Source organism: Crotalus tigris, unplaced genomic scaffold (assembly GCF_016545835.1).
Source record: "Crotalus tigris isolate CLP2741 ecotype Arizona unplaced genomic scaffold, ASM1654583v1 scf7180000018686.200002167:472752, whole genome shotgun sequence".
NCBI lineage: Eukaryota > Metazoa > Chordata > Lepidosauria > Squamata > Viperidae > Crotalus > Crotalus tigris.
Genome location: NW_024097146.1, coordinates 386,328 through 413,847, shown reverse-complemented (window position 1 = coordinate 413,847; position 27,520 = coordinate 386,328). Strand labels below are relative to the sequence as shown.

The following is a 27,520-nucleotide window of genomic DNA, read 5'->3' as shown; positions in this document are numbered from 1 at the left end:
TCAGAATTCCAATTTCTAAGAGAAGTCTCCAAGGCCTACAGTTTAATTCTCAAATATGCAAATGATGTTATAAAACTACATCTAAATTTCATTTGGGGACACATTTGACGGAATTGTTCTTAGTATAATAATATATAACATGTCATCCACATGGAAAGCTAAATATAAGACAAAGGGTTAGACAACACTATCCTTCTCCATGGCCTATGCAGTTTCCTTTAAATTATCTTTAAATTACCCAACTATCTTCAACAGAATCAGTATTTTTAGAATAAATAGTTACAACAAAAAATTAAACCCATGGATACCATATTTCTATTATCAGTTAATAGGAACTACACATGCAGAACAATGTCTTACCTGTATAACCAGGTTTGCAAATACAGTTGAAGTTTCCTGGGAAGTTCTGGCAGAGGGCACCATTTTTGCAAGGGCTGGACAGGCATTCATTTACATCTCTCTCACAGGCTATTCCAGTAAAACCACTGGGACAACTGCAAGAGAATCCTCCTACCAGATTATGGCAAGTTCCGCCATTGTGGCAAGGAGATGGGAAGCATTCGTTGACATCAGTTTCGCACAATGCTCCATCATATCCTGGCATGCATCTGCAGGTAAAAGGCTGAAGAGGTTCATTTGCCATGATAATGACTGGGGCGCTGTCATAGTTTCTTAATTTAGGACTCACAGCCAGTTTTCTCAAGCAGCTGCCTCCATTTTGACAAGGGTTTTGTAAGCAAGAATCATGATCCACAGATTGTATTTGCACACCACTCTGGCGAAAGATAATTTCCTTGATACTTTCAAAGAAAGTAGTCACACTACCAGGATTCACATACTGGTAGTTGTTCCGCTTCACTGCTACCATCAAAAAAGTTTGATTGTTGTCCTCAAATATCCCATAGAGTTGTACTGTAGTTCCTAGTCCAGTTAACTGGGAGTTGGCAACTCTCAGAAAATGAAGATAATGATTAGTCAAAAATTCTTTCAAGGATGGCACACTAAGACGAAGAATAATGCTGTTATCAAGTGTGGCATTATTGAATCCTGAAAAGAAAACCCTAATGACATTGGTAACTGAGTTGTGCAAGCCATCATTGCTTAAAACTGTCAGATCAAATGTTCCATCTGTTGATCTTGCCAGGGAATTCAAGTCACAAGTACTTGGTGGAATATTGAAGAGGCTTGTAACTCCTGATGTAAGGGAACATTGAAAGGTGTCTGAAATATCAGGATCTTGAGGTTTTACATTGCCTAATGTTCCTCCAGGAAATAGATTTCCATAATAGTGAACAAAGATCTCTACTGTTCTAGGTTGTGATGGGTTATCATTTTTGTCAATTACCTTTATATTCACTGTTCCTGTGGAAGACATCTGAGGAATGCCTGAGTCCCTTGTAATTACTGACAAATAGAAGTCACTGATTTGTTCTCTGTCAATTTCTCTGGTTGTGGTTAAAACTCCAGCAGAACTGAGACTAAAATAATTGGTAGCTATACCACTGCTAAGCAAATAATAAGAAAAGGGACCTTGATTTGGAGGAAGATCAGGGTCAGACGACTGGAGTGTCATTGCAAATGTCCCTGCCCGATTGTTTTCCATTATTTCTCCTTCAGTGGTTGAAAGAATGGGGCCATTGTCATTGATATCTTCCAAAGTTACTAATAAAGAAGCACTGCCTGTTGCTGATGGACTTCCTGAATCTATTGCTAATATAGAGAGATTGTAAACTGGCAAAGCTTCTCGATCAAGTTCTGCAATCACTGTAACTTGCCCTGTCTGTGGGTTAATTGAAAAGGCACCATTGTTGTTTCCATTACCAATAAAATAGGAGAACCTGTTCCAACTAGGGAGAGAATCAGAGTCAAAGGCACTTACAAATGTGACATGGGTTCCAACAGGAACACCTTCACTGATTCGGACATTGTAGGACTCCAAGTTGAAGACAGGGGGATCATTGGCATCTAATATTGTGATATTCACAGTCACTTCATCTATATCTGCACCACGGATGCTTCCAGCATTTTTTGCAAGCACTTTCAGAGATATTCGTTCTTCCTTTTCTCTATCAAGAGGACCTGTGACATAAATCTGCCCACTACTGTCATCAATCTGAAAACCTTTTTTTCTACTACTACCAAATATTAAATAGTGGACATCTCCATCAATCCCTGAATCACGATCACTTGCAAAAATTTCTCCTACAACAGTTCCTTTAGAAGCAGCTTCAGAAATCTCAAAATAGTAAAGCTTAGATACAAATCGTGGAACATATTCATTTGTTCCTCTTAAATGTATGTTGACGTTAGCAAAGCTGCATTTGTCCTCATCAGGAACATTAAAGGCTTTTATAGTTAAATGATAGTTCTGCTTGGTCTCGTAATCTAGGAAGCCTTGAGTTGTTATAATTCCAGTGTTCGGATCGATAACAAACAAGTCACTGTCTGAAGACTGAATTGAATAGGCAATTACAGCATTATGTCCAGAATCAATATCAGTTGCATTGAGATGAATAACAGTTGTTCCACTAGGAGCATTTTCTAAAACACTGGGAAAATACTCTTCTGGGGTAAAAGTTGGAGAATTATCATTCACATCAATAACATTCACAATGATATTACAGTATCCAGTTCTTGCAATCCACCCTCCATCTACAGCACTTACAGTAATATCATGCTTTTGGCATAACTCATAATCAAGGGACTTGGCAAGATATAATGCGCCAGTAGATGAATCAATTGCAAAGCATCCAGCCTCATTTCCAGAAGAAATATTGTATTGGATTACTCCATTCATAGCAGCATCTTTGTCCTCTGCTGACATGGTCCTGAGAATTGATCCAACAACATGACTTTCAGGAACAGTAATACTTAAATGTCTTTCAGAAAATTCTGGTGTATGGTAATTTTCTTCTGTTATTACTACTTGTACAGGTACTTCTGATGAGAGAGGTGGATTACCTTTGTCCTTAGCTTTTATTTTTATTAGAAAGCTTTTATTCATCTCATTTATCAAGGAAGATGCTACTGAAATCCATCCGGTCTTACTATCTAAAATAAATTTATCTGTAAGGTTGTTATTTGAAATACTGTATTCAATTTCTGCATTCAGACCAAAGTCTTCAGAATCAACTGCAGTTACTTTAATTAGTTTGGTTCCAATGGCCACATTTTTAACAACAGGTGTAAAATATTGATTGAAGATAAACCTGGGTGCATTGTCATTGCTATCCACAATATTTATTGTGACTGTAGTCTCACTCATCAGTGCGGGGCTGCCTCGATCTGAGGAGATAACTATAAAGCTGTGTCTGTTAAGATTGACATGGTTAGAAGCACTGGAGTTTTGGAACTTTAAAGGCTGCTTACTGAAAATCTCCCCTGTGGATGCATTAATTCTGAAAAACTCTGACTGCGATTTTATGAAATAGAAGACTTGTCCATTAGCTCCCTCATCTGGATCTGTGGCAGATATTTGGATCACTCGGGATCCAACTTCATTACTTTCAGGATAATCCAAGTAGTAAGATGGTTTTGTAAATCGTGGAGAATTGTCATTGATGTCTGTCACAAATATGGTCACATCTGTGCTAACAGTCCATCCAGAGTCATGTGCTGAAACTCGAATCCTGTAGCGATCTGTATCTTCTCTGTTTAGAACCCTGCTAATTGTTATATCTCCTGTGTTAGGATTTATAACAAATGGTATATTTGTATTCCTTATTGAATATCTGCTAACTGAATTTATTCCAATATCTTCATCTGATGTTGTGACTCGTGTAACAGTGTAACCCAAGGGTGCATTTTCAGGCACGAGAGCACTAAATATCTGAGAAAATTTGGGTGCATTGTCATTTTCATCTAATACATTGATAAGTACTTGGACAACTGCACTTTGTGTAGGGGTACCTCTATCTGAAGCTTTTACAGTTAGAGTATATTGGGCTACTCGTTCCCTATCTAAAGGTCTGACACTTCTAATTTCACCAGTTGTGGGATGAATAGTGAAGCTGTTCTCTATATTACCATTAATTATTTCATAATTCAACTGTCCATTTGGTCCACTATCCTTGTCCGCTGCAGTTATAGTAATTATTTTAAAAGGTGAAAGGTTTTCCAATACTTCAACAAAGAATGGATCTTGTTCAAATAATGGTGCATTATCATTTATATCTATCACTGTTATTTCCAGTTTTAAATAAGAAGAGAATGGTGGGAAGCCCATATCTCTAGCCTCAACCCAGACAATGTATTTCTGTACAGCTTCATAATCTAAAGGGTGGCTGATTGACAACTGTCCTGTTAACTGATCGATATGAAAAGTACCTCCAAGGTTGCCACTAGCGATATAGTAGGACAAAGAATCGCCTCTTGATGACACCCCAGAGACAGAAGTGATGAAAGTGCCAACTGCTTGGTTTTCAGGAAACATGAATTTGTGCTGTTTAGTATGCACTTGAGGGAAATCAGCTCTGTTTACAAATCTTACAGTCACAGTTGTGGAATCAGTCTTTGGAAGCAAGCCACAATCATTGACATTCACAGTAAAGGTGATTTCGGATGTCCCAGAAAGTCTGTCAGCTACCATAATTGCTCCTCTTGCTGGATCAATGTGGAATTTTTCAGAATTCTTTCCCGAAAGGGAATAGTGAAGCTTAGCATTAGGGCCAGCATCAGCATCTGTCACTGTCACTGCAAATACAAAAGTACCTACAAAGAACAATTAAAAAGTTTGTATCAGTGCTATAACAAAGAATTTCAGTAATTTATTCAGGATAGAAATGTTATGCTTTAAATAACATTGAATCATTTCTTATCCCCAACAAGAAACTTGAGTGAACTTGAGTGAAAAAAAGTTATAGGCAGGAGTTTGTGAATGTTTTTGTTAAAAAAAAACAAATCAACATTCAGCTCAGCAAACACAATGGCACTGAATTCTGAGTAATCTTTTATGTTCAGCTGCCAGTTATAAGCAGATGCAGATATTTTGTGGTATTTGAAAAACTTTTGTACTGGCTTAACTCTCTCTTAAGTTATTTTATTTCAACCACAGATTGCTTTATGAAGAATATAACTTTTTCCCCTCTTAAAAACAAACTGTAGCAAATTGAAATACCTTTGACAATGTTACTTTTAACCATTTTTTTTGGTCAGGATTTTTCAGCACATTAAATATGAAAATTAAAATTATTCACTAAAGTGTATTTTAAAAATCAGAATGATGAAACAGTCTTAGAAAGAAAATGAATTTAATTTTTCACTGCAAAATTTTGCCCCAATAAATATATATTGTAGCACATTGTGACATATTTATTACAAAGGAACCTGATCCTGTTCATATGAAATAAGAAGTAATTATCATTACACTGAGTAAGAGCTATTTAAAATTTAGTGTGCATAAAGCAGATATGTCATCTTAATTATATGTAAAAAGAGTGATAATAAATATTAATAACAAAAACTGAAAAAGTATAAGAAGAAAAGAAAATACAATTCTACTTCTTTAGTTCTCATCACTGATTTCAAAATTAAGGAATCTCTAGGAGACAACTTCATTGTCTTGGACCATGTAACTTACAACATATGATAAATTTTAAAAAGTATTTTTAGTAATCTAAATTGTTTACAGTCTCTTCTTGAATTTAGTAGAAGTAATAAATTAAGTTTGCAGTGAACTTAGGACATTGTCCATAATATTAAGAGGCATTCCTTTATGTGTTCAACATAAATCTTTCATACTTTTTAAATTATTGTATGTAAAATACTCAGGGACTGGTTTAATCACATTAACCTTTTTCCTTTTTATTTTTTAGGATTAGATGTTTTACTATCATGCTGTATTATTCTCTTACCTGTACTTGTTGGTGAAGGTATATGAGTGACGTAAGGATGATGCTGAAATTTAGGGGGATTGTCATTCACATCTGCAATTGTGACAAGAACATTTGTTGAACTGGAAAGAGCAGTTGGAATGCCACCATCCTTGGCTACAATGATCAAAGTGTAATTCTCTTTATCTTCTCTGTCCAACAGAGCACTTGTAATGATCTGTCCAGTGGAAGGGTTGATTGTGAATTGTGAATTTCCACCACTGAGACTATAGCTGCATAAATTCAAGAAGGAAACATTTTCCATACTTACTGGATTGTGAAATATATGGCTTTATCATTCATATTTGAATAAATTGTATGATCTGCTAATCTTCTCCATTGCCTATATAATAGAGACATTTGTACCAGACTTATGTCACCATTACTGCATAAATCCCAAGGGAATACAGAAAAATTCTACACCTCCCTCCCTGTTGCTTTCACATACTAATCCTATGACAATATGCAGCGTTACCAGATTCTATACAGCAATGTTTAAAATTTGTTGGACGATGATCTGGGTCATAAACTAGACTTAATGAACATCCAGTTTCCCATACTGAAGTGCTCTATAATTTTATAGATATAGTCTTCCACATACTAACCTTTATGGTCTCCTACATTTATCTAATTCTCCTTTTAGAGTCTTTTAGATTCTTGTTTGTTATATATACTTTCTGTTTTAATTCATATATTAGTTTATATATTCTAACTTTCCATATTTTTTTATATTCTGATGTATCTCCTATGCTTTTTAACTGATTGTAACCCACCCTTATATTCTTCTATGACATAGTAGAGATTTGATTTAATTCTTTAGATTGATTAATATATTATAATGCTATACAATCCACAAGTAGTCCTCCACTTATGACCACAATGGAGCCCAACATTTATGTTGCTAAGTGAGAAATTTGTTAAGTGAGTTTTGTCCATTTTATGACCTTTCTTGCCCCATTTGCTAAGTGAATCACTGCAGTTGTTAAATTAATAACACAGTTGTTAAGTGGTTCTTGTTTCCCAATTGGCTTTGCTTGTCAGAAGGTTGCAAAAACAGATCACATGACTCCAGGACTCATAAATGTGAGTCAGTTGTCAAGCCTCTGAATTTTGATCATGTGACTATGGGGATGCTGCAATGGTCATAAGTGTGAAAAATGATCATAAGTCACTTTTTTTAGTGGCATTGCAACTTTGGTCACTAAATGAACTGTTGTAAGTTGAAGCCTACTTGTATATATTGCCTATACAGGTATAACAATGTATTCTATCTTTTATTTCATAAAATAAGAAAAATTAGTCAGAATATACATATGTATGTATATATAAGTATATGTATATGTACATGTATATATATAGAATTCAGCACAGTTATAAATCAAAGAATCATAGAAGGTAAGGAATTGTAGTGTTTTTTGAAATCTTCTAGTCTAAGTCCCCTTGTTCATTGTATGAATCCAGTATGATAGCATCCTTGGCAGATGGCCACCCATTTAAACATTTCCAGTAAAAGCGTGTCCACTGCAATTCATAGCAATCTGTTCTACCGTTAAGCAACTCTTAAAATTAGGAAAACTGAATCAAAGAAAAAATTCTAAAAAAGTTATCAATAACAATTATTAAATTTATTATTAATTTTAGTTCAAAATAGCATACGAAAAGAATAGAAAATAACTAAAATAGACTATGGAAGATACAAACGATAACAAGCATGCTTCTAAAAATATATCATGTATTATTCGTACGAACTTATGAGTTTATAAGGTAGAGCTATTTACCAAAACGCTATTAACCTAAAATTGTGAAGAAAAGCAAAGATCCTCTGTTTAATATACAAATCTTTTAACAATGAAGGTAATGCCACTATTGTTCTATTACATTATCCACTGAGCCTGCATCAGCAACCAAAATTGTTAGAACTTTCAGCAGTGGCTATGCTGCATATAATCTCTTATGTTTTCATGTGGCCCAGACTGTTAATCTTGTGAATTTCTTTTAACTTAACAATTGGACATGATGTCATTTTTTAGTTAGTAGAAAACTACAAAGTGAACTGTTACATAACTCAGAACTGAATTCATTTAAATCACAATCCAACACAACCATTTCCCATAAAATCTACAAGTACTCATGCATACCATTTTCTGATGCTACCAAGAAAGACTGCCTGGTTGGTAGACTGTAGAGAATAAATATTTGATTAGGTCAGGGGTTCTCAACCTTGGCAACTTTAAGACTTGTGGACTTCAACTACCAGAATTCTGGAAGTTGAACTCCACAAGTCTTAAAGTTGCCAAGGTTGAGAACCTCTGGATTAGGTGAATGCTCCATAGCAATACTTCCCTCCCTAAATATTTCACAATATCATTCCTTATCTTGATCTTGATCTAATCTCTTTGGCATTCTCAACGGCTAAAAAGAAGCCAGACTAGGTAGGCTTGATCCAGCTACAGAATATATTATAGTGCAAAAGTTATTGTTCAAGACTATTTTGAGTTTAGATGTACAGAAATAGAAGAACCCTATTAGATCAGATCAAATGCTAAAGGAACATGACTTCCTTGAACATCTCACTACCACAGTAAGCAGACAAATACTCGTATTTTCTGCAGGTTGCTCAGCAACTATAGCAAATTGGCAAACTATTTTTTAAATAACATACAGAATAGCTTGTTATTGTGAGTTTGACAAATGTCTGTCTCAAGGACTAGTCCAATAAACTATAATGCAGCTTTTCACAATCCAATGCCCTCCAGATATATTAAAGTACAATTCACAAAACATTGGAATAACTAGGAACGAATGGGAATTCTGGAAATACATTTGAAAGACACAAATTTAGGGAACGTTGAATCACACTATGTTAATAAAAATTACTATGATTATTCTGTAATAATGGATGTCAGAGTTGAAATATAACCTATGATATAAATGCTTGGCATGAAATTTTGAAAAGGGGTTCGATGTTCAGTGATCAAAGATGCTGAGCTTGTCAGCTGGAAAGATGACAGCCTGGGTTTGAGTCCAAGCACCATGCAACATGGTAAGCTCCTATTACTTGGTTTAGTTCCTGCCCATCTAGCAGTTTGAAAGCATGCAGAAGCGAGTGAATAAATAGGTAACACTTCAGTGGGGAGGTAACTGCATTTCCTGTGCCTTAGCCATGTAGTCATGCTGGCCACATGATCACAGAAATGTTTTTGGATAATGCTGGCTATCTTGGCTAAGAAACAGAGATGAGCACTGCCCCTTAGAGTTGGACACAACTGGACAGGGAAAACCTTTACCTTTACGTTTATGAATTTTTGATGGTCACAGCAAAAATAAATAAAACAGGCTTGTGCAAAAATATTTACTAGAAAAATACAGAAAATTAAAGTAAAACTCTATCTTCCAATATTATTTCTACATATGTATGGCTTTTTGCAAATTAATTTCCTATAGACTAAAATGATGTGTAATTAAAAATTTCATTACAGCACATTTTAAACAAATGATAGCGATAGCAGAGGTACTACAGTTTTAGGCTTGTTGGCAAGCAAATAATAGTGTATGTATATTTTAAATTAAGCATGCTTTATTCATTTTATATTTTAAGAATGAGCTAGAGTAAGGCTTAGACTGATTATTATATTGAATTTGCTTCTTAGAAAAGACTAACATTTTTTTCAAAAAATGAGGCAAGCATCTTAAATTCCATTTGCATGTTTTTTGGGAATCAACAAGCTGATGTTAACATTAACTGAAATGGAAAAGAGCTTATTCTGGTTTTCTTGAGTGACAAAAGTTATTAGAAACAAACATGAAGCTTCTCTGCATTCTATTAAAAACACATAACTCCACAGTAAAATGTTAAATCTGCTACTGCCACTTAATATCTTATGTAACGCTCCCTCGTTTCCTGGTAATAATAAATTATAGGAATTACCTAATTACCAAGGGGAAAAATGTATAAAACATTGGGCCATAATAGTACCCCATCAATATTGGCTATTAATAAGCTTTCTGAATGGCTTATTAATTTCCTAATGTGTTGTACACAAATTCTTTTTCTACAATGTATCTCTGGAAAGAAAAACACAACTTTTTGGCCTACAACTATTATTGTCAACAAACCCAGAAACCTTTAGTATGGACAGATTATGACCAAAAATATAGAGTCTATTTATAGCTTTTCATCAAGGTGTTGGCAAATTTTCTCCCAGGCATGCATGCAGGCATGCATTCCTATAGGCCAGCGGTTCTCAACCTGTGGGTCACGACCCCTTTGGGGGGTCGAACGACCCTTTCACAGGGGTCGCCTAAGATCATCGGAAAACACATATTTCCGATGGTCTTAGGAACCGAGACACCGCTCCTCTATCCGTATCTGCGTGGCTTCAAGCTGGGGGCCATTGCAGTGCGGATTCGTTTCCGTCGAGCATCTCCTAAGGGAGGCTGCGCTGCTTCACGGCCCTTTCCGTGAAGGAGGCTGAACTAAGCTCTGCTGCCACTGTCGCCCTCTTGTCTCTCTCTCTCTCTCCCTCTCCCCGCCGGGGCGCTTCTTCAACCAGGCTGGGTGGAGCCGGCGGAGTGGCCTTCCTGCCCCCCTCCCTGATCAGCTGGAGCCAGGCAGGCTGGTGACCTTCGGAAGTGAGGCAAGGACAGGCGAGGCACGCTGAGCCCCAGGCGTGGCCGGTGAGTGGGCAGCATCGGTACGCGCTTGGAGAGCCCTTAGGGTTGGGGGTCACCACAACATGAGGAACTGTATTAAAGGGTCGCGGCATTAGGAAGCTTGAGAACCACTGCTATAGGCCATCCTTCGCAACACCCCTCTATCTTCATAAATTTTAATGATATTACATTGGGCATTAACAAAAATCTTGTGAGAATAATGAAATAACTACTAAAAGCAGGAAATTTCAGTGAAAAATGATTCTTGTGGTCTCATGTCAACAGATGATTGTAAATAGAATTTTAATATACAGGTAGTTCTCAACTTATGACAGGTCACTTAGTGGCCATTCAAAGCTACACTGGCACTAAAAAAATGTCTTATGACCATTTTTCACACTTTTGACTGTTGCAGCATCACTATGGTCACATAATTTACATTCAGATGCTTGACAACTGGTTCATATTAATGACAGTTGCAGTGTCCTGGGGTCATGTGACCTTCTGACAAGCAAAGTCAATGGAGAGGCCAGATTCACTTAACAACCATGTTACTAATTTAGCAACTGCAGTGATTCACTTAATAAATGTGGCAAGAAAAGTCGTAAAATGGAACTAAACTCAATTTAACAAATTTCTCACTTAGCAACATAAATGTGGTGGTTGTGGTTGTAAGTTAAGGACTACCTGTAGCAGCAAGATATTGATTAAGTCATCACTAAATGCAGAATGATACGTTATAAATCAAGAAAAAAAATACTTTCGTAAAAAGCATGAACCTAATTTTAGTACATAAGAAATTATATTATTTCAAGCATTTGGAACTTTTCCACTGAACTAAGAATTCGTACCTGATGGCAGCATTCACTGAGCCATCAGAATCGGAGGCGTTTACAAGCAAAACATCTGTCCCAGTAGGTGCATCCTCTGGAATGGTTTTAGAATACATATTAAAGGCAAATTTGGGCACATTGTCGTTGACATCATCTACTTTGACAGAAATGGTTCCTGTACCAGTAAGGCTGGGAATTCCTAGAAAAACAAAAAGGATTTGAAATGTTGGAAGTTATGTAGGGCACAATGTTAATAGTGGCTATCCAATTTTTATTTATTACATCGCATTTAACATTTCACAATTTGCCATGTTAGAAAGCTAAAATAATTCAAAAAATAAGAACCCTTTCTGACAGCAAAATGACATAGGAAAAGTTTTGGATACTTTACTATGAAGTGAAATGTTTGCCACCTGAAATTTAAAATGATGGAACATTTAGTAGTATCAGTAGAACTCCAAATTAATCCCTGGCTGAGACTGTTCACATCATAATGTTGCATGCACAGTTTGTACAATTTCGCTAGTGAAAACCAAGCTAGAATTTGATGACTCCAGGGTGGAAAAAGGCAGAGAAAAGAAAGTTAAACTCAGATATTGCAAAATAGAGAAAGTCATTTCTCTATTCTTAGTCATAGGGAACAGATTAGAAAATTCAGTATGTGGTTTGATGGAAGTAAGAAGATAGGAAACAGTAAAAGTCTCCTTTTCCTTTCCAAAACCTTTGCTGAATTTGTCCTCTCGGGCAACATTATTTGTGTGTGTATGTGAATACCTATACACATCTATAAATATATAGACAGTGTGTGTTTAGCTGTGCTATAAAATAAAACATAAAACAAAACACAACAGTCCAAAGGAACGACCTGCTGCCCAAACATTAACATTCAAAATATACTGAACATGTTTCTTTTCAAGTTTTGTCCTAAGCTACATTTTTTATGCCCCTCTTTACTCTTGAACATATATAGTCAATCATGATTTTGTGAACTATTTGCATAAGTAAACACATATTTCATTCCACACTTCTGAAGCTGAGTAAGTTTTGCAGATGGTTGTAAGTGATATTTGCTAAAACAGTTTTAGATAATGGCTAACATGCAATAAATTCAAGGAAAGTTCTTAAATAATAGATTTTTAACATCCAGGCAGCCTTTCTTTTGTTTCTATTAAATAATTTAGAATTGTTAATAGGAACGACAAATATATAGCAAGTCTAGTTCTATAAATAAGAAGGGCCCAGAAAAATTGTCTTATAATGGAGCCCTTCCTTGATATAATTTGTCTATTTGGAGGGATTATTAATAAAATTATCCAGGAGGCATTTCCTTCCTGAAAACTATCTATCACTTTAATCAAATATACTGACTGTCATAACTTTCTTTTGTAACATCATGGTAAATGGTCCACAACTGTTTCATAAGTGTGTTAGTCCACAACTGGTCTATGTTCACTAGAAAGTTCTGGATTCTAAACACAAAATAAATAGCACCAATTCTAGATAGACTTCAGTTCTAGTTAGGCAGGAATGTCGTTTGGACTTCTAGCAACAGATGCCAGGTTCTGTTTTCTTAGTTTTAATGTGTTTTGTGTGAAAAACTGTGGCCTGCCAGAGTTCACAGAGAAGCCCTAGTCATCATAATAGTAATGATCTTTGGAATTTTGGTTCAGCATTATTAGGAAGCCACAAGCAGAGACATCCACAGAATCCAAGAGTTGCATCATTTGCCTTTGACCCTGGAGATGGCCATAAATGCCACAAAGGCAGTCTGCCAAGCCCGTGACAGTAGAACATGATCACTGAAGCAAAGTTCACACAGCATTTCAACAATCATATTAATACCAAGAAATAGAGGATTAGGATATACAATCTTACAAAATGAGTAAGCTCCTTTCCTCATTGATGAGTGAATTCATTAAGGTAAGATTCTCTGTTGGTTGCTTGAACCCCTTTTTCAAGAATATGAAACTAATGCCCAAATAAGCCTGGAATGGTAACATCAACCTGCTCTTTAAGAGTAATGTTTTGAAAAACTCCCAACTCTGAAGTGATGATGACATCAAAATATTAGTTATATAATCCATAAGCACAGCATCTAACTGGAGTCATATGGTTTTATTTTGAATGTTATATTTCCTTCAAAATTTCATGTCAGGTAATGTAGGCTTTGAATTCATACTGCAATACATGCATTAAAATGCAATGAAACAGATACCCTGATAGTTTCAGTTTAGTACCTCAATGACTCCTGGGAACCTCATATTTTTCCTTATTTTTGCTAGTAAATTGTATTTAGTTGTTGAATATGGTTTATTGAAATTGAGTCAAATATTAAGTGAAGCGGTTAACAGATGATAGCTTGTTTTAAAAACTCTCTTCAATAATTACATAATCACACACACACACATTCAAACAACCATATTGGAAAACACAATTTAACAGTCTAATTAATTTAAATGGATTTTAATATCTTTTTGATTGCTCCAAATTTTGGATAATGGGACTACTTCAAAAGAAAGCTATGAAAAGAATATCATATGTTACTGTTCACCATATATAAAAAGAGCTCAAATATAATATCTTAGAATCTGACATAGTTTAAGGATTATGGATATTCAAATAATGTTACTCATTGTGAGACATACACAATAGAAAGCCCTGCATGATGCAAGGGAAAGCACATAGTATAAATATGTAAACATTTTAATTTTAACAGAACTCTTTAAAAGGAATAGTTACTTGAAGACCACAGTATGGAATGCACAAAGGGGAGAAATTAGAACAAGTTTTTTTAGAAATGTGTAATTTGCCAAACCACTTAATGGAACCAAGTAAGCTGTAACAAATCAAGATCGTGAAGCAGTATGGTTTGGGTTTATTTTAAGCCTACAAAAGTATACCAGGAAAGCATGCTGACTATAAATGTAAGTCTTCCTTATACATAGAAGGTCAAAAGAAGAACAATATGCTTTTGTGTGAAAGGAATTGTAAGTAGAAAGACCAAACAATAAGCGTACAAAGTTATGCAGGTCACCTTAGAAACCATATGTTCTGGTTAGCAACATAGTTTAAAAATATAACAGCCAAAAATTAAGAAACAGTTCAGCTTAAGCATTTTCTATGAAACAATGTTTCAGGTAAAATTCACAGTCATAAATGATGACAGAATAAGAGAAAGAACCTATATTTTACTTCTGACCCTAAATGGGTTGGCATTTTCTCATTCAAGAAAGAACCTGGGATATAGAACTTGGGGAGGGGTGTGTGGATCTTCCTAGAATCCTAGCTCTATTTGATGGCAGCTCTACCCAGGAAGGCTTTTTCAGTCTTATCTGATATGACACTTCTGCCCTTTCCTAGCTCAGGGATTCCTTCTTACAGTCATTCATGTCTTTGTCACCTCACACTTGACTCTCCGCCCTTGAAGACTATCCATAAGTCTTCATTGGTCCAGAATGCAGTAACACAAGCAGGGATAGGCATACCCCGGTATACCTTGGTAACCCCATGTAACACCGTGCATTCTAATGTACACTGGTTTCCAGTTTGCTTTTAGGCATGATTCAAGGTGCTGGTCATTATCTATAAAGTCCTACAAGGCATAGGGCCTGGTTACTTGAACGAACACCTAATTCACATAGCATCTGCCTGATTTATTTGACCTGGCAGATTGGATGCACCCCAGATTCCTTTAATTAAGCAAAATTAAATCACTGGGACACTGTACATGTGCTTTCTCTGTATCAGAGCTTGTCCTCTGGAATGAATTTACCCCCACTAAGATCTGAAGGCCCCCAACCTGCTGGTGTTTCAAAGCTCCTTGAAGATTTGATTATTCATTCAGCCCTTTTGTGAGGACGAATGAAGCCACATTTTTGAATAATTTGTTTTCATTTGTTCCCATCTAGTTTTGTCATCCTACCCTTCTTTTTGTCTTTTTTATTTTTTGTTAATGTTTTCAACAAATTATAAACTGTTCAGAACCACTGGGAGTTGGGCAGCAACAGGTTATTAATTAAAAAAACAAATGTCAACATTTAAAGTCAAGATAAAAGTTGATGCTTTCTTAACAACCATTATGTATTTCTTTTCATATTTTAAATTTCAACATATAGATTATGATAAGCTTCTCTTTTCTTATTCCCCACTCCACCCCAACAGAACAGTACTACTCTAAACAGTGTCATATGTATCAGAACTCATTAATTTTTAAATGCAATTAGGAATTGAATTCTAATTGCTGTAACAGTACTTCAAAAAAACTTGTGCCAGATGCTTTTTTTCTACTCTGCGGCTTACATAAACTAGGTAAAAGAGTATGGGTGGTGTTTTAATTATGAACAAAATGGACATATACCAAGCTTTTGGCCTTGCTCATTTTATGACTCAATTTCGGTTTCTAAACTTCAGATTAAGGCCTTATGTCAATGATGAGAAATCTGTGGACATCCAAATTAACAACAATGCCCAAACATCCCTGCCTCATCTGCAATTCAGTAACATTTGGAAACTTGCCCATTTCCCATTCCTGGCTTAAATGAATCATAGCCACTAACAGCCATGGGGAAAAGTCATCTCATGCTGATTTCAGCCACATAAATTTTAGAGGCAGACCTAAGAAACCACTCACATCTGAGATTCAGCTTATTATGACATTAATGTTTAGTGAAAAGTAACTGCAGATTAAGCTCTCCATTCTCTGGAGCAATTCATGTTAACTTTTTCAAACTTGAAATGAGTTGAAATCACAAAGGAAATGTACAGATACATATGTACACACCATAAAGCCAGGTGCACATGGCCATGTATTTATATATAGAGAGCAAAAATATGATTAAGACCAGTATAAGGACAAGAACTCTGTGGATTTACAGATTTGCAGAATTGTTAAAAGTTCAATACAGAGTTCCTGTAACTGCCCCCTATACAGATACATACACAGAAAACTCAAATGGATCACATTTTATCTGTGATTCATTTGAGCATTTTTAAGTAGAAAATCAGGACAAAAGCCCTTAAAGGAAATAAAATTAACATGCCTTAAGGCCTTTTCATTTCATTTTTCATTTATCTGTCTATCTGCCTTATTTGATTTCATGTTTGTCATCACAGCAAACTGAAAATAATACACAAGAAGAATTAGTTATCAATAACATGTTGAGATGAATGTTGATATTCACATATGTCAACTCTACTAGATCAATCACAGATGTTCTTAGAAAAAGAAAATAAGCAGGCAACAAAAGAGTCCAAAATATATAAAACAGGTTCTATATAAGAAAAACTAACTGTTGTGTTGAAAATAACCAAATGACATTTTTTACAGTTAATAAAACTCATTGAGGTAATATCCAGGGCTTGATTTACGCTCAGTGATTGTATAAATGAATATAATTTTGACAAGCTGTTTTTTTAAAAAAATGGATCTGCACAGGTTTGCTTGCATAGGTGATGCTGAGAAAATATATTTTAAAAAACAGAAGTTACATTTAATTGTTAAAAGATAAATATTTTCTACGATACTGAATTACTATTTCATAGACTTTTCATGAAGAAAGTTTCAGTTACTGGCATGTCCTCTTACTAATCTGAAAAAGGAAATAAACTATTGAATAATAGACATAGAAAAATAAAGTTGAGAATAAGATGAAAGGAAGTCCATAAATCCATTAATTTGTTATTTTCTGTTGTTTTTCTTAATATTGTCAATTAGTTTATTCCAATGATAGATACATTTGTATTATACAAAGGTGATATAAATAAGCATATTATATTTATAAAATATAGTGCAAATTTCCATCTCTTTCACAGTTAAAACAAATTAAAGAAGTTTTTATGTATCTACTATATCAAAGGAAAATATTCCATTTTTCTTCTTACCCTACAGAGAACTATAAAAAATTAGCTAGCTTTATCTCTGGTCTGAATCAGATTAAAAAACATGGCTAGTTATAGATTTTAGCAGCATTGTAAGGGCCTTAGAAATGGGGTAATGAGAAGACTATATATTGTAAAATTCAACTGAGAACATTTTTATTTATTGTATGATTATTCCAAAAAATATAAAGCAGTGTATTGTCTACTTTCTGGGGTTTTGCTATTAACTAATGAAATCTCTGGAATACAAGGACATTGCAATAGTTCCCTAAAGACACTTCTTCAAAACAAAGAGTTCTGAAGTTCAACCGCATCTTGCTAAATCTACATGAGATAAAAGGATAAAAATAAAAATGAATCAACCTCATTGTAAATATAATGTCTCAATCAACTTTTTTTTAAAAAAAGAAAGCATTACAGATATGGATCCATAACTCTCCTTTTTCTGGCTTCTATTAGCTCCTGCTTATCCAGTCAAATTTCAGTTTCTTGTCAAATTCTTAACCTTTCTCTTTCACCTCAAAATCCCTTCCTGGCATTTTACCTAAAATCAACTTTGGTGTAAATTGTTTGGTGTAGCTTCCAATTGGCCTTACAAAAATAGAAATAAATACTATAGCTTATTTCACAAACAATTGAAAGAGCCCTCTTTAAAACTAATTAATAAAAATTTTAAAAATTATTCAGTTCATTTTTTTTTTATGAAAACAAGAATCACCAGCCAATGCTTGATGCATAGCTTCCGTACCACAAAATGAATGGAGCTCTGTGAAACAACCAATTTGTAAGAAAAGTTTTCTGCAATTTGTGCCAGTAAAATTTCCTGTGAATCTTACCAACATAACAAAAAGTTACCAAATGTACATGCTTGCATGAAGTATTACATACGTCATTGTTGCATATATTATACAGAACATCATCTGTACTGATGTACAGAAGTATGGAACAATATTTACAGTGTTAATACGACTACAACACTATACATTTAATTATATTCGACAAAGCTTGGCCCATATTGCATTTATTCTTGAGTAAAGAAATTGAGTTTTGAAAATAAAACAAAATAAATTATGTATACACTCTTATATATGCTATAATGTAGATTAAAAAAAATCAACAGAATAATTCTTTGCTCACTGAACTTTTTCATGCCATGAAAATGTTAAAAACTTATAAGTTGCTTACCTGAATCAATAGCTGTGATCAACATGATATATTCTTTCTTTTTTTCCCTGTCTAAGCTCTGTACAAGGTGGAGCTCTCCATTTGCTGAGAGAGTAAAGGCACTATCTTCATTTCCATAAATTAGAAAATAGGTTAATTTGCTATTTAGTCCTTGATCATCATCTCTTGCCACAACCTATAGAGCAATGAATCATGTTATTTTGAATATGTCTTTGTTTATGTTCTCTTCATTCAACATTTTTCATGTTTGTGGTTTTTTATCTGACAAAAATCCATTCATTAAAAACTTATTTGCATTGATTTAAAACAAAAACTTATTATAGATGCAATTAATTACACTTATTTAAATATTATTTTCAGTCACTTAAAACTGAATGTAGCATTTATATTTTCATGCAAATATATGTTTAATGTGTAAACACACATTAAACATATATTTGTATGAAAAAGCAAACAGTTTGTAATCAACATAGTTCTAGCCCATCAATTGAGATAAAATCACATATAGGCTATGTATAATAATCAGCAAATGCTAAAGTTATAAAGGTTAGATCCTGGAGACTTCATGCTCATGCTTATGTAGCTTTCTTGGCAAGAATACAAAAGTAACTTGCTACTGCTCTATTCTGATTCACACTCACAAACACACAGAGATTGTTTTATCATAGCCTATAGCACTTGGCCTTCTTGATGGTCTGACATCCAAATGCTAATCAGAAAAGTTGTGCAAAGTTTTTAAATAAGTTGCTTTACAATGCATGGCACGATGAATGAGGTACCTCTTTTCAAATCATTAAAACATCCATATCTTTTGCAAGGCATGTCTGGCTGGTTCAAAAGCAATTCCCATCTGTCTATGGATTCTGTGAAGGATATTAGTTGTGGTGCACAGCTAGGAAGAAAAGACTTTCTCAAGCAGCCATACAAGCCTTGCAAGACATCACGGTACCAATGATTTCAATGAACTGGGGAGAAATGGCAGAATACTTGCCCTACATACAGAAGATTACAACTTCAGTTTCAGTTCTCTCTTATTGGGATTGGGAAAATTTCATCCTGAATTCTTTATTATGTCAAATATGTGATATAAAATAGTAGTAAAGTTGGAAGGGACCTTGGAGGTCATCTAGTCCAACCCCCTGCTCAGGCAGGAAGCCCTACACCATTTTGGACAAATGGCTGTCCAGTCTCTTCTTAAAAACTTCCAGTGTTGGAGCATTTACTGCTTCTGGAGGCAGGCTGTTCCACTGATTAATTGTTCTCACTGTAAGGAAGTTTCTCCTTAGTTCTAGGCTGCTTTTCTCCTTGATTAGTTTCCACACGTTTCTATCCTAGTAGATGCATGTAAGGAACATCATGTTCATATGCAAAATAGTCTTTACAGAGCCAGGTTTTCATAGACCATAGGGGCTTTGCTTGGGTAAAAGCATTGTGAGCTTTGGATGCTTTTGGAAAATACTCACTATAATTGTGTCTTTTCTGGTGGCAGAAAATGTTCCATAGGTGAGGGTTGCAACTAAGACTGTTATTCTGTTCCTATTCTTACTAAAAAGCAGGATATGAAAGCCTTATGGCTTAAAGTCTTGATTAGCAGCAGAGACCAATATTTATGGGCTCATCTGGTGATATAAAAATGGTCTTATATAAATGGATTTTTTTCTTTTATATTATCTTTTGCTTTTATTTGTTCCGTATTTATCTCTCCTTTTCTGAACTTTGCATAGATGAAGATGGTACAAACCATCTTGTTAAATGGTTGCATAGTCTAGCTAACTGGGTCAAATCTTGCTTGACTTTTTAAAGGTAAATCAAAGACAGATAGACACTGCTATATGTTTGTGTGTGTGTGCGTGTGTGCCCAATAACATATAAATGCTGATCTTAGTAAATACTAGTATTATTCCTTGCTAAAACATACTAACCTGAAGAATGATCTTTGGTAATGTTTCTAAATTTTCTGCGACATTTACAGTATAGGGAGACAGCTCAAATGTAGGAATGTAATCATTAATATCCAATAAAAAAATGCTGACAATAGTGGTATCAGTCCGGGGACTACTTCCACGATCAGTTGATTGGATTGTTAATGAATAGGATGCTATTTTTTCTCGGTCCAAAGGCTTTGCTATTGTTATTACTCCTGTGACAGAATCGATCCGAAACTCATTATTTGTATTTCCACTGATTACAGTATAGCGAACATGCCCATTGGAGCCGTCATCATTATCTGTAGCAAAAACTTGGACTACATCTGTCCCCGTCAGAGTATTTTCTGCAATCTCAACTTTGTATAATTTTTGAGCAAAGAGAGGGTTATTATCATTGATGTCAAGGATTATTGCAACTATATCTGTAGATGAAGAGAGAAATGGTTGTCCTTTATCTGTGGCAATTATAGTTAACGTATAATTAGAAACTGTTTCTCTGTCAAGTTCTCCAATCAGCCTTACTTCTCCATCTATAGTTCCAATACTGAATTTGTTTCCTGAAGGATTTAATAAATTATATTCAATATAGCTGTTTGGACCACTATCTGGATCAGTTGCTTGGGCTTTGAATACAATGGTGTCAATGGGCGTATTCTCTGGAATGTACGTCAGTCTTGGAGAGATAAAACTGGGAGGATTGTCATTGACATCAAGCAGTATAATAGATACTTGTGTTGTGCTTGTATATCTGAAGGCTGGAGGAGAAGCCATATCATTAACCTGAACAATCAGGCTATAGAAAGATTGGCTTTCACGATCCAATGTTTGCTTGATGCTTAGAACACCATTTTTGTCAATACTAAATTGTCCTAGGCTATCTCCAGAAGTAACACTGTAGGTCAACTGTGAGTTCGAACCTAAAAAAAAAAAGATTTCATAATTCCAATCATTATGAACATAAAACAATACACAACTTATATATGTCTGCATTTATATAATTTATACATAGCTACATTTGGTGAATCTTTTCTGCTGTGGCATTATGAAATACCCCCCCCAAGGGAGGCTAGTTTTATCACAGGTTCCTCAAAATCAGATCAAATCAGGCCTGGAGAATAGTAAAAAGTCAGGCATGGGGAAATAATCAGTCAGAACCCAAGTGAACCCAGGTGTAGTCAATCAGAACCCAGGTGAACAATTGGTCAGAATCAGGGTGAACAGTCATGCCTGGAGAACCCAGGGACTGATGAATTATGGAAAGATTTTTAATACTAATAATTAACTTGGTATTTATTGTTTTAGTTTTGTTGTACACTGCCTAGAGCAGGAGTCGGCAACCTTAAACACTCAAAGAGCCACTTGGATCTGTTTCTCAGAGAAAAGAAAACACTGGGAGCCGCAAAACTTGCGCGTGCACGCGAGGGGGGGGAGCTTGATTGAAGAGTTTAATTAAAAAGAAATAGAGGCTGTTATGCATGAATGCTCTCTCTCTCTCTCTCTCTCTCTCTCTCTCTCTTTCTCTCTCTCTCTCTCTCTCTCTCTCTCTCTCTCTCTCTCTTTGTCTCCCTCCCTTTCTCTCTCTCTCCCGGCACCTGGCAAGCTGGCTTCACACTGTTCTCCGTCAAGCTGACACACATTCTTATTGGGCTGGCTCTCTCCTGCCCTTGGTCTGCCAGTCCTCTTCCCCCACTCAGTGAGAGAGAGAGAGAGGGAGAGAGAGAGAGAGAGAGAGAGAGAGAGAGAGAGAGAGAAGGGAAGTGCAAGTGCCTCTCTTTGTGTCTCTCTTTGCAAATGGCAGAGGAGGCTGGGAGCCCAGGAGAAGGCTGAAAGAGCCATATGCAGCTCCGGAGCCGCGGGTTGCCGACCCATGGCCTAGAGTGACTTGTCTGCAAGAAGGTTGGCTATATAAATTTGACAAATAAATAAAAATGAAAGATTAATCTGTCTATCATTGGGGGGGGGGTTAATTCAGAATGCTGCTGAAGATATTTTGGTTCTGATTAAGCAAATGATATGAATTAATGTATTCTAAGCCAATACCCAGTTTTACAATAAGAGCTGGAGGTTGTAACAAATTTATCAGAACAAATAGCTAATATTGTGTTGAGTCAATTGTTTCTTTATCTGTCTACAGTTGAAAACTTTTTAATGGAACGGGTTAGCAAATATTTAGTATTTACTTTATAGATAAGAAGAGTTGTCTACTGCATAATTCAGATTAACAATCATAAATATATTGACATGACACTGATTTTGTGTAGGATCATTGATTATCAGAGACAGACAGATCTTTTAATTAGCTCTCCAGTACAAATCTACTTAGAAAATATATCCAGGTGATTAATCAACACAGTTGGCTATGTTTAGGCTGTGTGTAACAAAAACAATTAAGTTACAAATGAATTTTACAATAATTGCCTAAATCTAAGTTGAATCCAAACCATATGGAAATTAACATTTTAGAACTCGTACCAGATTTAGCCTAATTTTGTGGTGTAGAAATCTTGTTAATATGACTAAAATCTGGGCATGGGTAATTCAGTCCCACATATTTTCCAATCCATTGTTTCACTCTGCTAACAAAATAACGTCTACTCTTTCCACTGGCAAAACTTTATTGGGCCAAAGCGAATTTTATCTGGTAGAAGTAAGTCAAGACATGACCTTAGCTAGTTCAGATCCAAAACAATCACTCATTAGTGAATTACTGCATTCTGAATAATTGTATTTCAGAAATAAGGTTTTCATAGATTCTTAAAGAAAATCAATGCATAATTTTAACAATTTTTATTATGAGGTGGGCAGTACTAATATGATGCACAAATGTTTGATTACTAGCAATTAAATGTGGAAAATATATATTTAATTACATGACTATGCCATAATCAAAAGTTACTAATCATGATGACCGGGATTGACAATTTGTCCTTGGACATACAGAGGCAGAGGGGGGTTATTTTGGGGTTGATGCATTTCATATCTTATAAATCACCCAGAGTTATTTATGTGAGCAGCTATATAAATTATTTAAATGAATAATTCTAAACAGTTATTTAAAAATAAAGGGAAAAAAAACTAATTTCAGTAAGATTCTAGTGTCCTCTGAATAACACTGCAATAAAAGCTGGTGAATGTATTGCACATTGTAAAACATAGATAACATTTGAACTTATAGTGAATAATATAGACAGCAATAACTCTGATTTCAAATGTCATCTTATATTTTTACAGTGTGTAGTATATTGAACTGAAACCAATATCCATTACCTATTACATTCTTATGCTAAAAGCAAAACATTCACAGTACTAAATAAATAATGTGGAAATGTTATCTAATTTAATATAAAAAAGCTCAAGTTTATTTTTAATGGATTTTTATTTTCTATCTTGTCTTTTTTAATCATTTTACTTTTTTCACATTGTAATATATATCATATATTAAAAGAACCCAGAAGAAGGAATATGAAATATGAATTCAGACTCTAATACTTAATTATTAATCATTGCTATTTATTATTTTGCAGATGCTTTATCATTTTAATATATAAAAATGTATAAAAATGTTCTGAATACTTTTTATACTAAATATATACATAACTGATACTTTGTTCAATATCCCCTATTTGGCATAATTATCTGCAAATAAAAATTGCACAATATATTATAGAAGGGATTGGAAGTACTGACAACATCAAAATCAGACTGAACATTTGTTCAAAGCAGTTTCCTTCAAGTATGTTTACCCTTAAATTAGGTTAGTTGCAAGGATACTTATGATCATCATCACTGGCTCTTTATTGTATTACTTTAAAGTGCTACACTGAAAATTTAACTTTGCCTTTTGTATTTTGGACTTGATTTTCTTGTATCCTATTTAGAAACCACTAGGAAAATTATAAATATTATAAAATAAATACAGATAGTTCTTGTTTAATATCCACTCGTTCAGAGACTGAAGTTATGAAGTGCTAAATCAGTGGTTCTCAACCTTTCTAATGCCGTGACCCCATAATACAGTTCCCCATGTTGTGGTGACCCCCAAGTGGGTGTGGCCACCAATAAGAGGGAGTAGGACAGCTAGGGAAAAGGGAAAAAAATGGCGGACAGCGTGGTTTGGCGACCCCCATGAAATGGTCATTTGACCCCAAATGGGGTCCCGACCCACAGGTTGAGAACCACTGTGCTAAATGAAGACAATTTGCAATGGGTCATTGTAGTTGTAGCCATCATGGCACTCCCCAGAGTCACTTGATTTCCATTTGTAACCTTCACTGTCAGCTTCCAACAAACAAAGTTAATAAGCAAGATGGCAGGTAGTTGCATATAATGATTATATGACTCAGTAGTAGGATTCAAATATGTGAACAACTGGTTCTCTGTGTGGATGCCACTTCTGGAAGTCCATTCTGGGCCTGGGCACCAAAAAGTAGCTACCAGTTCTGCCAAAGTGGTGCGAACTGGCTGAATCCTACCACTGATATGACTGCAGGAGTCTGTAACAGTGTGGAATTTGCCTAATGATAGCAACTGAGACTACCAGAATAGCTGTCGTGACATTGTGCATTACAACTGTAAAGCTTAGCAACAGAATTTCCAGTCCCAATCGTAGTCAGTGAGGACCACCTATATGTGCGTGTGTGTGATGTGTGCTTCTATACATATACATACACACACACACACACACACACACACATAGAAATAAGACATTCACTCAAACTGTGCTTATACTTTTCAGCAATGAGATTAATGGAATTAGCATGACAATTTTATAGTTTCATACAGAGAATATAGATCTACACTAGCTATCAAGATTTTTTTAAAAAAATGCTACAACCTGGAATGGAAACATCTTTCTGTGATCCTGCAAAGCTATTGTCATAAAGAGTAAACAATATTAAACTAGCAATGACTTTATGTACTATGGGCATAGAACAGTTAATATAACTACAGGATAGATAATCATTATATTTGATGTGGCATATTTGTGCTATAACATACATATGCAAATATGCTCCACAATACTGACTTTCAAAATATGGAAGAATACATACCATCATCTGCATCCGTAACATTGAAAATAAGTATAGTAGAGCCTGGAGGTAAGTTCTCCATCAAAGAGGTGCTATAGGAAGCCATGCTGAATATTGGTGAATTATCATTTACATCTAGTATGTTAAAATAAACTCTGTTAATGGTGGATTGCCCACCTCCATCTTTTGCACAAACTGTAAGGACATAATACCGCTGTACTTCATAGTCCAACATGCAGGTTAAGTTAAAAACGCCAGTAACTGGATTCAAAAAAAATGTCCCATCGCCATCATCTTCACTCACAGTGTATGTGATTTCTCCATTTATGCCTGAATCTTCATCAGTAGCTAATATAGCTGCTACTAAAGAACCTAAATGAAAAATGGGAGGAAGAGAAGACAGAAAAAGAAAACAATAGAAAAAAATGGGATTAGAGCTTCTACCATTTTAGATCAACAACACCTCAAGTGAATGGAAACTACAAAAAGTTACTATTGTCCTACATATCCCATGATGATTGAAGTGATGGCTTGAAATAAGCAGGAAGAAACTATTTGAAGGGAACTATTTGAAGTAGAAAGGAGTCAGCAAAAATGCTTTGGTTTATTTTCTCGCAGATGCCTCTTCTTAAAAAAAAATGCTTTTTGTAAATGGGAAGATTTTGTTAATACAAAACCAAAAACATATATATATATATATATATATATATATATATATATATATATATATATATATATATATATATATATATATATATATATATATTAAGAATATTAAAAACAAAACAGTAATTCCTGGGTAGACTCATATTAAACAATAAAATATACGAACACCAGGAAGTTATAAAACTATAAAAAGTTTTAATAAAACCAGAATAAAACCAAGCTTTCGCTGACATCTGCCAACATCATCAGGGTAGTCTCCAGTTGATGGGAGAAGCTATTTATAAGTGTGGTGTTCTTTGCGCCCGGCTTCTTGACCTCGTCATGGGTCCCAGCCAATCCACCTGCGTTTTGATCGTAGTTTCTGTGTTGCAAGCTGTAATTTCCTCACTTTCCTTACTTGTGCTGATACGGCAGCTCTTCCTCCCTTCTTTGCATAACTGTAAGTCAGGGGGACTCCTTAATTCCACGTAATTAGATATGCACTGTCTGTGTTTGTGTTGTTTATTCATCATCAAGGAGGATGAGGTGAATAAACAACACAAACACAGACAGTGCACATCTAATTACGTGGAATTAAGGAGTCCCCCTGACTTACAGTTATGCAAAGAAGGGAGGAAGAGCTGCCGTATCAGCACAAGTAAGGAAAGTGAGGAAATTACAGCTTGCAACACAGAAACTACGATCAAAACGCAGGTGGATTGGCTGGGACCCATGACGAGGTCAAGAAGCCGGGCGCAAAGAACACCACACTTATAAATAGCTTCTCCCATCAACTGGAGACTACCCTGATGATGCTGGCAGATGTCAGCGAAAGCTTGGTTTTATTCTGGTTTTATTAAAACTTTTTATAGTTTTATAACTTCCTGGTGTTCGTATATTTTATTGTTTAATATATATATATATCCAATCATTATAATGCATTGCATCAGAGTTATGGGCACAGATGACCAAAGCATTCCGAGGTTTATTTCAAGATCACTTGACCCTTAATATGCAATGTCACTGAGGGACAAAAAAAGACAAATTTAATGTAAAAGAACATTTAGTTTTGAGATAACCCAACCCAAGAAAACAATAGCTTTTCCTGAAGCCGAATAATAGTCTTTTGAAAAATATATTTCAAAATTGGCTAAGACCCTATTGGCAAAAAGTTCTTTTTGGGAATTTACACAGTTTCTTTAAAATAGAACATACTGGTTTTTTTATTGCAGCCTTCTTATATAATGAGGGGTTATACAATATCAGTGGCTGTTACTGTGCTTCCTTTGAATTTCTTTCTTTTCTTGAAGTTAAGGATTAAATTGTACTGCAGACAAAATATAGGTCTCTGTAGTATGTTACTATTGTAGTAAAAAATAATAGGATGAATTTGGTTAAATTTATTTCCTGCTCTCTCATAAAGCCAGGTAATACAGATACCTTAGCTTAGATGTTCAAGAATACAATTAACCAGATCTGTATCACATCATCCATATTTA

General features: G+C 35.0%; 1 protein-coding gene across 1 annotated transcript in view; it reads right to left on the bottom strand.

Moving 5' to 3' along the window:
- FAT4 (FAT atypical cadherin 4) overlaps positions 1 to 27,520 on the bottom strand; it is a 130,290-nt gene that overhangs the window by 34,604 nt on the left and 68,166 nt on the right. Inside the window, exons 4-9 of the mRNA XM_039355403.1 lie at positions 25,398 to 25,748; positions 20,341 to 21,263; positions 18,419 to 18,593; positions 11,375 to 11,555; positions 5,853 to 6,103; positions 361 to 4,710 (exon numbers count right to left, since the gene is read on the bottom strand). Of these exons, the coding sequence (XP_039211337.1) occupies positions 361 to 4,710; positions 5,853 to 6,103; positions 11,375 to 11,555; positions 18,419 to 18,593; positions 20,341 to 21,263; positions 25,398 to 25,748 (6,231 nt within the window). The remainder of the gene's footprint in view (positions 1 to 360; positions 4,711 to 5,852; positions 6,104 to 11,374; positions 11,556 to 18,418; positions 18,594 to 20,340; positions 21,264 to 25,397; positions 25,749 to 27,520) is intronic.